Source organism: Heptranchias perlo, chromosome 7, assembly GCF_035084215.1.
Source record: "Heptranchias perlo isolate sHepPer1 chromosome 7, sHepPer1.hap1, whole genome shotgun sequence".
Taxonomy (NCBI): Eukaryota; Metazoa; Chordata; class Chondrichthyes; order Hexanchiformes; family Hexanchidae; genus Heptranchias; species Heptranchias perlo.
The window spans coordinates 85,129,983-85,144,669 of record NC_090331.1 but is presented as its reverse complement, the minus strand read 5'-3'; the positions used below and the strand labels follow the sequence as shown (position 1 = coordinate 85,144,669).

Sequence of the window (14,687 nt, the reverse complement as noted above, 5' to 3'; positions counted from 1 at the left end):
AGTCTAACAAATACGACATTTTATCTTTGATGGCTTCATCATTCACTCTCCTTCATCTACTGACTTTCTCGGCCTCACTAATTCCTGTGGTCTGAATTTGAACTGCTACATTTCCTCCATTACTCTTAACTCTCGAGAAAGCCAAAGTTTGTCCAAGACCATAATATTGTTTCCATATATGAATGAAGTCCATCAATTCTGATGCATTCCTTGACAAAATACAACAAAAAGTTCAGCGTTCAATATATACATCATATATGGGTCACTTCTCACTTCCAAACACTCTCTCCATTACAACCTTATGTTTATTTACTAGTATCATTACTCCTTTGAATTTTCTTGCTCCGTATGTACCATCCTGCATGCTCTATATCCTCCTTACATCATCAGTCTTCTACTCTTAACTCAATTTGTTCCAAGGACTTCAAATGTGGAATTTCTTACCTCCCATATTCTTTCTTTCCTTTTACAATCTAAAGGTTTTAAAAATACAAATTTGATGTCACTTAATTAGTATTTCTTTATTTATCTGGTCTTCTTTTTCTTTTCCATCCTTGGTAATATCTGTGGGTCTTAGGTCTTTGCCTAGGTTTCTCTAGTAACAAAAAATTACAGTAAGGTATATCAGGCAATGTGAATTGGAAGTTGTTACCAGACCTATGGGGAGAGTGAAATACCAGGTAGCAATAATTAATGGTCATTATCAGACATTGCTGAGGGTAGGGAAAGATGTAAAAGGAGAACAAGATAGTGGAAATTGCTAGTTCTTAAAATACAAGCTAGTAAAGTTAAAACCACACCATTTGTTTGGATGACAACCACTGCAATACATTCAGGTCCAAAAATAGAAAAAAATCATCAATTCAAGCAGTTCCTGCATTGTTCACTCTGATAACATTGCAGGATATCCAACTGAGATGCTCCTGTACCATGACTTTCCTGCAGTCTTTCCATCCAAGCAGTTTCTGCACAGGTTTCCATGGCAACCTGATTTAATAAGATGACTGAAACATATCATTGGCTTTAACAGTGAGAGACACTTGAGTGCCCAGAACATCAACTGTGAATACTGCAATAGTCAACTGATGGATAAGTGACATTTCAGAGATGAAAATTCCTAAATCACAGCCATTCATTTCTCTCAAAATCAAGATTGCACTTTATTTGGCAGCAGGATTTATAATAAATTCTCATTTTGGAATAAGTCATCAGTTGTAAAATACAAGTTTGAAAAATATGATCCATCTTCAATTCTAATTTTCATTTACCACTAATTTCCTTTCAAGTGAACGGTGTAAGAGTTTGACCCAAAATGAACTCTTTGGCTTTGAAGTTTGTGTGCACACTGCACACACCTGTTCACATAGTCCCAGATAGCACGTTAAATTCATGCTGAGGCCTCATTAAAATGATTCAGACGTGCAGCCAATGCTACCTATGCTATTCATTGGTTGCATGCCTGTTTGGAGGGGGGAGGAGGCAGGAAATTGGGCATCTCTGTGGCACTTAAAGACAGCCAGCACCTCTTAAAAGGGAGATGCACTCTGCCTGCAGACATCAGGGAAACTTCATGAGTGCAAAAATGGCTGGAAGACCTGCAGACTGGGTCCCCAGATTCTCCGATGCTGCTTTGCAGGCCAAGGTGGTGATCAGGAGGAGGTAGATCTCATTCCCCAAAGGGGCTGAAAGCCTTCCAGGCAACACCTCTGTTGCCAGTGGGAAGAGATCATAGAAGAGGTCAATGCCAGGAGCTTAGCTCCAAGGACATAGCAGCAATGCTGGAAAAAGTTCAATGACCTCACCAGAATTGACATGGTAAAAATCCTGCTGTCTTACTCTCTACTCACACCTCCAGCCTCACTACACTCTCCTCCCCATTTCCCTTCACACTCTTACAATCACTGCACCACACTTCACTCCTCCTTCTCCTCATACTCACCACTATTGCAACACTCACTTCCCTACGTCTCACATCTGACACACTGCATACCAACTAAACAACTAAGCACATTCTCTAAACACGTCACAAGGATGTCACTAACACAATCCCTTCTTTCTTGCAGAAGGTCACGCGCAACTGCCGACAGGAGGCTGCCAGTGGAGGTTGCCACGCTCGCCTGCACACCCTCTCCCCCGTCGAAGAAAGCATGCTGGCCATCACGGCCAAGGGAAGAGTCATGGCCGTGATGGTGACTGGCAACGTTGGAGGAAACATTTCTTCACATACTTCTCTTTTTCCCTTCTTACTTTAATCGCACCCTACACACTCTGCATAACAACCTCTGCCACTTCAGGAAGAGGAGGCCAGCCATCTTGAAGATGCACCATCAGTCGATCTGACACTCACAAGCACCAGCTCAAAGGCTGGCACCATATGTACTTTAGATGCTAGGACAGAGGACAGGTCTTCATGTGGTGAATCATCAGGCATAGTGCAGAAGCTAGGGCGGGGGATAGGACGCCACAAGTGCCAGCTTGCCGGAGGGCGAGATTACATACTGGCTCTGCTGCAAAAAACTCAGATGCTGACTTCAAGGGCTCAGGCTACCGAAGAAGGCTGATGGGTATACACTGGGAAATTCTAGGTGCACTGGGCAGCAAAGCTAGTGAGCTTGCGCACAATGTCACGGAGCATGGAAGAGTCCAGCTCTAACTTGTATCAAGGCTTCGCGCAGAGCACGGAGACCACTCTGTCCAACATGAGCGGGCAGCTCCATCAACAACACAGTGGCACCCACCATGATGGAGCATCTACTGATCGATGCTATGGCAGCGCTACCATTTTGGCTTTGGGGGCCAATTTCGACACAGGTTTCCAGAGCATCACATCACTCCAGCATTCTGTTCTTGCGCAGAGCCAGAGGAGTGCTGAGGTGAAGCCCCAGGAAAGTGGCATTAGCTCCATGGGAGAGGCACCTGCTGTCCTCTCTCAGGACAGCACGTGGGCACTCCCCCCACCCACTCCGCCAGTGCCCTTATTAGTACCACACAGCCAGCTGGGCCAGACTGCCCTTGCTGAAATGCCTGCAGTCAGGCCTTCAAGGCTGAGCTGCTGAAGGTCACCCACCATGGCCATCTGATGTGCCCTCAATGGAAGCTCATCAGCCTCCCACCTCCCAAGCTGTAGCCACTTTTGAAACACTTCATTGGAAAACTAGGATAGATAAACAAACACAGAAGATAGGCATTGAGGGCTTGCACAAGGGATGATTCATAATTATTTCTGTTAACTGTTAGATACAGATGAAATTGAGTTGTTTGATAAATATGTTTTTTGTTCTGGATTTCATGTTGATGTTTATATTTGTGATGAAGTGAGGCCAAGATGCATAATGCTGGACTGAAGGAATGCAATTGGATAGTTGTAGTAAGGACAGTGGTGATAAAGATTGTGGTATTGTTTATGTTTGGTTCGATGAGCTGTTCGGAGAGAGCTCTGGTAGCCAAGGGGACTGGTGGTCGATTCCACTCCTGCTCTTTCTCCTCCTGCTGCACCTTGCTGCCCAGGTGGTGCAAAGGACTGGCTCTTATGATGCCAAAGTTATGCAGCATGCAGCAGACAAGCATAAATCTGGATACCCACTCAGGGCTGTACTGCAAAGCTGCTCAGGAATGGACCAGGTAGCGCTGCTTGAACATGTCAATTGTCTGTTCAATGTTGTTTCTGGTGGTAGCATGACTTCTTGTAGGTCAGCTCTGCAGCTGTGCCCAGGTTCCTGCCAGGAGTTATGAGCCAAGCTGAAAGGGATGGTCTTCGTCACCCAGTAGCAAACCTGTGATGTGACAGCCTGGTTCGAATAAAGGCGGCACAGAGAACTAGCGCAGGATGAGTCACGATTGCTGCTAGAAAACTAGGCGCAAATCTGCTTGATGTGCTGCCTGTGGTCGTGCACCAGCTGGATACTGAGGGAGTAGAACCTCTTTTGATTGATGAACATGCCAGGCATGTATTGGGGACCACGCATTGCAACATGGACCATGGGGAAGCCTGCAATGCAGGCGAAGCCTAATGCTCCCTCATCTTGCTTCACTCAGTCCATGGGGAAAGTAGGTGCTCCTCCTCGTGTAAAGCGCTTCAGTGACATCCCTGATACAGCGCTGGCCTGCAAACTGTGAGGTGTGGCTGATGTCACCTGCTGCAGCCTGGAAGAAAAATGTGCAGGGAAGAGGGTCTGATTGTGGGTTTCTGTGGTACAAAGGTTAAGGGCCTTGACAGCCACAGGCAATGCCATCCATGCCCTGGTGCGAGACTAGAGTTGTAACTGCTCCTTTGTGAAGCGGAGGCACCTGAGACATTGCTCCTCCGAGAAGTTGAGGTAGGAGAAATGCTCCCTTAAGAGCCACTGTGGGTATGGCCTCCTGCACAGTCCCCTCCACCTACCTCTTGTCCCAGCTGCTTCTGCTCTCTCCCTATCTTCCTTGCTGCTCCTCTCATCCTCCAACCCCAAAGGCAGCCATACCAGACCACCCATGACTTCAGCGCAACTATTGTGAAGGCAGCTAAAAACAGTGCAGCACCAGTACAATCATCTTCTCAGAAGTCAGAATTAGTTTTCAAAGTCAGAGAACAGGTCAAAAAAACCCCAAAAGTTAACCAGCAGCCTAAAATGACAAATCAACAACTAACCTGTATGCAGTCGATGAGCCCTTTAAATAGTGCTGCTGAAGGGTCCTCCCTGCCTATTAGCACACCGAGTTACTAGGCAAGTTTACCACGTGGTGAATCAGGTGCTTGGGGCAGCCCAATATTAGAAAGCGATCCTATAACAAGCGTAGGACCATCATTTAAATATTTGAATTAGCGATTTTTCATACGCACTGGCTGCCTACGGAGCATCCGGCTAGTAATGAGCACGTGAGCCAAGCCCGCCATAATGGATGCTTAGACGCCTGAAAAACAGGCGCTGGGCCATCAAATTTCTGGACTTTTATATAGTGGACAGTTGGCATTTTTGACCATTTTCCTGATCTGAGAGTAAGTTGTAGCAGCCCATGATTGAAAGAAAAACAGGATGCTCTGATTATGTTGCAAATACATTGCGAAGTGTCATTCTTTCATTCAGTGCTGATGATTCACTTACCATGATTAAAAATGCGTGTAAAAACAGAAACAGTGAGGTGTGGCAAGAGTGAAGTCATTGTTAGGAACAACACAGTGAGGGTTCAAGAGGTTCTGCTCTGCAGAATGAATAAACCAAATGACTGACCATGAGCTATTGTCACATTTGAAAAAAAATGATTTTAGCAAAATCTGGAAACGTCTGCGATAACTTTATTTATTTGTGTAATCACCGAGTTGTGTCATGTCTCAAGATCCGAATGCAAGAAAAGCCAGCCAGGTATGCAAGTACATGTTAGCAACATGGTGCAAATTGTAGCAACTGGCAGAAATTGGAGTTTAATAATCAAATAGAAAGGTTTTCATTTCACATCAATTCAACCCCATTGCAAATTTCTGATTAAAGCCACTCCAGCTTAGAGACCCCTCTGAATTTCCTTTGTAACACAAGATCAGTGATCGACTCCCGAAGCACTTCCAGGCCTGGCATTATTACATAAAATAATGGAAGGAAACACTTACAGTTAATGATGGGAGTGCTGCAATAGGATTCTGTGGCTGGAATGACAATACTTTATAAAAAGTATCACAATAGGCTAATCATCAAAATGACAGGATACTTGTTTTATTTTTCCTGGAGATATAATGTTCTTTGTGCAGGGAAGAGGGTCTGATTGTGGGTTTCTGTTGCTCAGGCCTGATTATCATGGTTTGTGGCAATCACAACAGTGACACAAGTTGGAATGATTCTCACCAACTTTGCAGATCACAATACATTGATGGGGTAGAAACTCCCAAAAGTTCCACTCATAAGCCATTAATGCAATCGTCACAGGGCAACCCAGCACTCGACACAAACTTTTCCCATGACCGTTTTCCATTGCTTCTTAGCGAGGTGAACAGTGGATAAGCTTGAAGATGAGCACAACTTTAGAGACTGGCCCCTTAACCCCTGGCTCCGGGATATCAAACCGTCCGTCCGTACAATTATATCCACTCATTAACAGAATAAATAGGTTTTAAAAAGAATTTCCAAATCCATAGTCACACTGAGTAAGTGTGGCAACACAAACTGCGAAGACGAGCAGGGATTTAAGAAAAATATAACACTGGTGACTCAAACCTCAGAACTGATTCGCCTCCCATTCTCGCAGGAAGTCTGGTGTCACATGATGGAGATATGTCCCTGCTGCTGTGCAGTCTCTTTAATGTGCTGTGATACAGTGACATTTCTAGAACACTACTTCACATTTAATATGGCACCAGCATATCAATCAGTGGTGTAGCAGGCTAGCCCATTGTCTTTTGGTATGACAGGAATTGGAGCTATGCAGAACACATCATCATGAGAAATGGCTGACAACAGATCATACTGGATGTATGGCCTTAACACCCACAGCACCACCCCCCAGCATGGTCTGGCTCTCTGTTCTCGTTTCTAGTGCAGCATATAAGATCGATATGGACATTCAGGGCACTGGTGAACACTGTCACTGAGTAAGTAGTCTCAGAGCACTAGGCTCACATATTATAGGCCACGTAAATGGGATCAAGCTGATCAGCTAGGAAACCATCTCGAAGGTGCATTCGTTGCTTTTCGCCACGCGAGTTGATGGGAATCACCCCAGGGTCCACCACAACTACCACTCCCACAATCAGGTAATGTTCTTCTAAAACAACATTAGTAACCAAGGCAACCAAGTCCAGTGCTTCCTGCTCAGAACCGTCCAATTCCACCACTACAACAAGCAGGTTGGTCCATGTGAAGACAGCACTGCAGAAGACACAAAACACAATCAGAAAAAGGCATGAGCACAGGCTGATGGACAGCACAACGCTAAAGGGAGTTATCTTAAGAGTCCATAGATGTAAAATCCGATTTTTAAATCCCATTATCCACAGCACATTATTAAGCATCTCTTATTTAACATAAACTATTATGAAGATGGCTCCCAGGTTGGCAACTCACGACTGAGTTCTTCTCCAATGCAACTCCATCCACTGCTATCTTTTGCCCTCTCCCCGACCTCCCGTCTCCTCTTCTCCACTGCTTCAGACCCCCAGCTCCTAATAATTTAGCTCAATGTACAAGTTAAAGCTCCCTGTACAGAGCACATTACCCATCCCCCAAACCTCTTTGTTCTGTGTTTTTACCTGTGTGCTTTTTAACAGCTGGGACTCTGCTCACATTTGATTTCCCGGACTCCTCTGCTATCAGGATTATGCTGCTCTGCTGGACGACACTGTAGGCCTATGTTGCCATGATTCTGATTGTCACTCAATCTCTTCAAATTGGATTTAACCTCTTCCAGCCTACAGTGTCCATCCCACCACCTGTTGCTGCTATCTGCTGACTTCTGGACTGTACTCCAGTGCACTTCTCAGCTTTACCCTGCTGCTGGTTTGGGCAGAAATCTGCTTTCTCCTGGGCCAAATTCCATTATTGCTTTCTGAGCTTTACTATGACCTCCACCTTCACTGTTGCTTTCTACTGAGATTGTATTCTCCATCAGTCTATCTCTAATTCGCTATCCGGCCAGCTCCTGCGAGCTCAATTTCCACTTCTCTGCTGGGGCTTTGTACTCTACACTGAGCTAGCTCTGATCTGTTCCTCCTGGTTTCCATCTTGTTCTGGATTCTGCTCCCATGGTGCTGAATGATCTCTGCTTTGTGGCTATCCAATTGCTTCCCGTGGCCACTGACACTGCACTGCTCCACTCATCCTTCAGAACTCCCGATCACCCTTCACTGGACTGGGTTAGACCAGCTCCTCAAGCTTCTGTTCTCGGTCTTGTGTGTTTTCTTGCAACAAAAAGCTGTTCCTTTTTTAGTACCCACATCTGCACCGATACTGTGAATTTACTTTTCACCTCCCCGCAAATCCATGATCTTCATTCCTTTTGGTTTCGCTCCCATTGCTCCTTTCTCTGCTGGCCCAAGGGATCTGCTGCTGCATACCAACATCTTGAGGCCACAATGCACCTCCATAGTACCCCAGGATTAACCTCTGGTGGCTCATGGTCGACTCTCCACTTCTCCTCAGCCCTCTGATTCCACTGGACAACCTCCACTAGTGTTACCGCTGACATGCTGGCACTCTGCCCCTCATGGATCCACTACCTTTCCACAATGGGACTTTGAACCTGGATACTGGTTTGTGCTGATGTCTACAAGTTGACAATCCCACCACAGGGCCTCAGACATCAACTTTGGCATCTCTCATATCATCTCTTCCATGCCCTGTGTTTATGTGCAGGACATGTTTTTCATTGTATCTGCCATGCCGCTGTAACCCGAATTCCACCTGTGTACAGTCAGGTACATTTTGGCTGCCACTCCTGACCCAAGCCCAATTACTTCTACTTCACCGTTTTTCTCCTTTCGGCCCCTATCCTCCTCTTTCCTCCCTTTTCTGTCACCCAGCCATGCCATCTTTCATTTCTCCCCTCTCAGGTACTTTGCCCCCTCAATTCCTTCCCAACTCATCACTACTTTTCAAAAAAAAAATTGCATTTATATAGCATCTTTCATGACCTCAGGACGTCCCAAAGTGCTTTACAGCCAATTAAGTACTTTTGAAGTGTAGTCACCGTTGTAAAGTAGGAACTTCTCTACCTATCTACTCTCCTGTCGCTGTCCCAGGATTGAATAACTCTTGAATAAGCCCTCATGAGCTAGAAAAGATGAGTGATGTACAAGGCAGAACTTGTATGGTGGAATATTTTTCAAGAAGCACTCAATTTGGCAGTTCAGCTGGAATCAAGAGCTTTATCCCAAATCATAGGAAATGGATCAAGCATCAAGCTTTTGCATACCAATGAATCATTTTGATAGTTTCATTTCTGAGTCGGGTTAATTTGTAATCTTTCTGCCTTACCATTCAGCAATACTCTTGTGTGATCGGAGCACTGAGGTCTCAATATCAATTGGGTGATAACGCATTCCTCTCAACTCCAGAGTCTCATCCAGGGATCCCACCACATACAGGGCATCATGGCGTTCTGCAAGAGAGAGGATAAATATTGCTTATCTAGAGAATTCAATTTGAATCTAGTTCTGGTAAAGAGATGAAAGCATCCTCCTTGAAGGCCATCAATGGTCCTAACTTCCTCACTTACAAGTAATGCAATCAGTACACTGGTGTCATATTTTAGTGCAGGCACAGGCACATCCTCCATCACTCATTAATACATCACACTATATTGCAGCTGATTAGGCGCTTCCCACGTTCAGCACACCCCTCACAATGACTCCAGTATGAACACCCCTCACAATGACTCCAGTATGAACACCCCTCACAATGACTCCAGTATGAACACCCCTCACAATGACTCCAGTATGAAGCATATTTATGGCTCATTAATTATGAAACCATATAAAACATCCTTTCTCTATCACATATCCCTCACTTCTTGTATGGATCCCAAAAAGAAAGATTCCACGGAAGGCCAACTGAGATACAAAGTGAATGCTTTCCAATATGTTATATCAGAAAATCAACAAATTTCCTACAATATATAAGAATTTTTTTGGCAAATGATTTGTTCATCCCCACTACAGATAAGGAGAGGATATAAACTCGTGTCAAAGGTCATGAAGCTCATGTATTCTAAGTCATTTCAACAATAAACAGTATTCTGATGTTTTAATATTTAACCTTTTAAAAATTGTCCCATTTTACTAATATACTTAATTGAAAGGTATCACAGAATTGAAACCCTTAAAGCCACACATTAAACAAATGCTATTTCTCATTGTTGGTGTGCGCCAAGTCTCACCTCCAGTTGCATCAGTCAGCTCTGTTCTGCGAAGAAATCCCAGATATCCTGTCCGTGCCCATAGGGTCTGTGTGTCCCCAAAACTTAGCTTGGCATTAAAATGGTCAGCATGCAAGGACTCTTCACCATAAACAGTGTAATACCCAGTGGCATTGTGAGGACTGCTCACCCAGATCTGTGGAAGAAAGATGTGACCATCAGCAGCAAATCATTATTTCCTCCAAGCTATCAACCAATTTCCATTTGTAGGTAGAGAATCAGGCAGTTTAATTCACAGCCCTCTACAAAATAACAAAACAAGCGCACCACGTTTGATATGCATTTTTCTTCCCTTGTTAGATTTTACTGTCCCACATACCATTGCTTGACTCTCCTCTGAGTCAGAAGGTCCCCCACAACAGGACATGAACACATAATCTCAGCCAGAGTGAGGACGCTAGCTGTAACTCAATAATAGGTAATGCTGGACAGCACGTTGCAGGAGGTGGTCACCCTGTAGCTACTGAGAGTTCAGGCGGAGAGGGAGTCGGTGACCACCAGACAGACTAGAAGGAACAGGCAGGCAGTGCAGGAGTCCCCTGGGAGTGTGGCACTCACAAACCGGCATTCAGAATTGAATACCAGTGAGGGTGTTGACACGTCGGGGGAGTGCAGTCAGGAGCAAATCCACGACATCGTGGGAGACTTGGCGACACAGGGAGGGCAAAAGAAATGCAATTGTTATAGGGGATTTGATAGTTGGGGGATCGACAGGCATTTCTGCAACTGCCGACGTGAGTCCCGCATGGTGTATTATGTTACTGTGGTGCCAGGGTAAAGGACATCACTGGGAGGGTGCAGAATATTTTTTGTGGGGGCCGGGGGGGGGGGGGGGGGAAGAGGGGAACAGCCAGAAGTCGTGGTCCATGTGGAAATTAGTGACTTAGGAAGGAAAAGGGTTGATGTCCTGTAGTCAGAGTTTCAGGAGCTAGGGAGGAAATTAAAAAGCAGGACCTCAAAAAGGTAGTAATCTCTGGATTACTCCCAGTACCACACGCGAGTGAGTATAGGAATAGTAGGATAAGACAGGTAAACGCATGGCTGGAGAAATGGTGCAGGAGGGAGGGCTTCAGATTCCTGGGGCATTAGGACCAGTTCTGGGGCAGGAGGGATCTATTCAAGATGGACGGGTTGCACCTCAACAGAGCTGGGACCAATGCCCTTGCTGGGAGGTTAAATAGTGCTGTGGGGGAGGGTTTAAATTAATTTGGTGGGGGGGCACCTGGATGAAACATTGGAGAGGAGAAACAAGATGCACAGAGGACTGGGAGGGACAAATAGCACGAGTGAAGAAGAGTTCAAAAATAGGAGGGATCAGACAGGGGGCAAATGCGAGGCAGTCTAAGATGGGTTTAGAGTGCATGTGTTTAAATGCACATAGCGTGGTAAATAAGGTTGATGAGCTGCAGACTCAAATTGCCAAATAGGACTATGATATAGTGGCAATAATAGAGACCTGGCTCCAAGAAGGGGAGAATTAATATTCCTGGCTACAATGTATTCAGGGAAGATAGGGAAGGAAAGAAATGAGGCGGGGTGGGAGTATTGATCACAGAAACTATTATAGCATTGAAAAGGGATGAAGTAGTTGTGGAGTCAAAGACAGAATCTATTTGGTTGGAATTAAGGAACAATAGAGGAGCTATTACGCTACTGGGTGCATACTATAGCCACCGAATAGTGGGAAGGCGATAGAGGAGCAAATTTGCAGACAAATTACAGAATGATACAAGAACCACAGAGTAGTGATAATGGGGGAACTACAATTATCCTAATGTAGACTGGGACAGTAACAATGTGAAGGGAAAAGAGGGGGAGGAATTCCTCAAATATGTACCAGAGAACTTTCTGGATCAGTGTGTTTCCAGCCCAAGGAAGGAAGCAGTGCTGGATCTGGTTCTGGGAATGAAGTGGGGGCAGCATTTGGGGAACAGTGATCATAATATCATTAGGTTTAGAAAAGATCAAGGAACAAACAAATGTGAAAATACTTAACTGGGATCAAGTGGATCCCTTGAAGAGTATAGAGATTGCCGGAGTCGAGTTAAGAGAGAAATCAGGAGGGCAAAAAGGGGATATGAGATTGCTTTGGCAGATCAGGCAAAGGTGAATCCAAAGAGCTTCTACAAATACATAAAGGGCAAAAGGGTAACTAGGGAGAGAGTAGGGCCTCTTAAGGATCAACAAGGTCATCTATGTGCGGAACCACAAGAAATGGGTGAGATCCTGAATGAATATTTCACATCGGTATTTACGGTTGAGAAAGGCATGGATGTTAGGGAACTTGGGGAAATAAATAGTGATGTCTTGAGGAGTGTACATATTACAGAGAGGGAGGTGCTGGAAGTCTTAACGCGCATCAAGGTAGATAAATCTCCGGGACCTGATGAAATGTATCCCAGGACGTTATGGGAGGTTAGGGAGGAAATTGCGGGTCCCCTAGCAGAGATATTTGAATCATCCACCGCTACAGGTGAGGTGCCTGAAGATTGGAGGGTAGCAAATGTTGTGCCTTTGTTTAAGAAGGGCGGCAGGGAAAAGCCTGGGAACTACAGACCAGTGAGCCTGACATCTGTAGTGGGTAAGTTGTTAGAGGGTATTCTGAGGGACAGGATCTCCAGGCATTTGGAGAGGCATGGACTAATTAGGAACAGTCAGCATGGTTTTGTGAGAGGAAAATCATGTCTCACGAATTTGATTGAGTTTTTTGAAGGGGTAACCAAGAAGATAGATGAGGGCTGTGCAGTAGACGTGGTCTACATGGACTTCAGCAAAGCATTTGACAAGGTACCGCATGGTAGGTTGTTACATAAGGTTAAATCTCATGGGATCCAAGGTGAGGTAGCCAATTGGATACAAAATTGGCTTGACGACAGAAGACAGAGGGTGGTTGTCGAGGGTTGTTTTTCAAACTGGATGCCTGTGTCCAGCGGTGTGCCTCAGGGATCGGTGCTGGGTCCGCTGTTATTTGTTATTTATATTAATGATTTGGATGAGAATTTAGGAGGCATGGTTAGTAAGTTTGCAGATGACACCAAGATTGGTGGCATTGTGGACAGTGAAGAAGGTTATCTGGGATTGCAACGGGATCTTGATCAATTGGGCCAGTGGGCCGATGAATGGCAGATGGAGTTTAATTTAGATAAATGTGAGGTGATGCATTTTGGTAGATCGAATCGGGCCAGGACCTACTCCGTTAATGGTAGGGCGTTGGGGAGAGTTATAGAACAAAGAGATCTAGGAGTACAGATTCATAGCTCCTTGAAAGTGGAGTCACAGGTGGATAGGGTGGTGAAGAAGGCATTCGGCATGCTTGGTTTCATTGGTCAGAACATTGAATGCAGGAGTTGGGATGTCTTGTTGAAGTTGTACAGGGCATTGGTGAGGCCACACTTGGAGTACTGTGTACAGTTCTGGTCACCCTATTATAGAAAGGATATTATTAAACTAGAAAGAGTGCAGAAAAGATTTACTAGGATGCTACCGGGACTTGATGGTTTGACTTACAGGGAGAGGTTAGACAGACTGGGACTTTTTTCCCTGGAGAGTAGGAGGTTAAGGGGTGATCTTATAGAAGTCTATAAAATAATGAGGGGCATAGATAAGGTCGATAGTCAAAATCTTTTCCCAAAGGTAGGGGAGTCTATAACGAGGGGGCATAGATTTAAGGTGAGAGGGGAGAGATACAAAAGGGTCCAGAGGGGCAATTTTTTCACTCAAAGGGTGGTGAGTGTCTGGAACGAGCTGCCAGAGGCAGTAGTAGAGGCGGGTACGATTTTGTCTTTTAAAAAGCATTTGGACAGTTACATGGGTAAGATGGGTATAGAGGGATATGGGCCAAGTGCAGGCAATTGGGACTAGCTTAGTGGTATAAACTGGGCGACATGGACATGTTGGGCTGAAGGGCCTGTTTCCATGTTGTAACTTCTATGATTCTATGATTCTATGGAGGAGGGCTAATTTTACTGAGTTAAAAAGGGATCTTGCTAAGGTGGATTGGAATCAAAAATTGATAGGCAAAACAATAACTAAACAATGAGAGGCCTTCAAGGAGGAATTGATTCTTGTCCAGAGTAGACACATTCCTATGAGGGGGAAAGAAAGGGCATCCAAAGCTAGAGCTCCGTAGATGACTAAAGATAGAGATTAAAATGAAACAGAAAAGAGAGACTTATGACAAATGTAAGGTTCATAATACAGCAGAGAACCAGGCTGAATAGAGAATTACAAAGGAGATCTTAAAAAAAGAATAAGAGAGGCAAAGTGAGAGTATGAGAAGAGATTAGCAGCCAACATAAAAGGGAACCCAAAAGTCTTATACAAGCATATAATAAAAGGGTAGCACCGATTACAGACAAAAAAGGAGATCTTCTTGTAGAGGCAGAGGGCATGGCTGAGGGTGCTAAATGAATACTTAGCATCCGTCTTCACCAGAGAAGACGATGCTGCCATTGTAATAGCAAAGGAGGAAGTAGCAGTGATATTTGGATAGGATATAAATAGATAAAGAGGAGGTGCTTAAAAGATTGGCAGTACTCAAAGTAGAAAAGTCATCTGGTCCAGATGGGACGAATCCTGAGGGAAGTAAGGACGGAAATCATGGAGGCTCTTGCCGCAATCTTCCAATCCTCCTTAGATATGGAGACGGCGCCAGAGGATTGGAGGACTGAAAATGTTACACCCCTGTTCAAAAAAGGAGAGTGTGATAAACCTGACAATTACAGGCCGGTCAGCCTAACATCGGTGGTGGGGAAACTTTTAGAGACAAAAATCCAGGACAAAATTAATTGGCACTTGGAAAAGTATGGGCT

At 44.8% G+C, this 14,687-nt stretch overlaps 1 protein-coding gene across 1 annotated transcript in view; it reads right to left on the bottom strand.

Annotated features, from left to right (window-relative positions):
* Nucleotides 1-5,256: 5,256 nt before the first annotated feature.
* The window catches only part of LOC137323922 (disco-interacting protein 2 homolog A-like), a 215,398-nt gene continuing 205,967 nt past the window's right edge, over nt 5,257-14,687 (bottom strand). The window contains exons 36-38 of the mRNA XM_067988011.1: nt 9,838-10,012; nt 8,937-9,060; nt 5,257-6,833 (exon numbers count right to left, since the gene is read on the bottom strand). Of these exons, the coding sequence (XP_067844112.1) occupies nt 6,581-6,833; nt 8,937-9,060; nt 9,838-10,012 (552 nt within the window). The 3' untranslated portion in view covers nt 5,257-6,580. The remainder of the gene's footprint in view (nt 6,834-8,936; nt 9,061-9,837; nt 10,013-14,687) is intronic.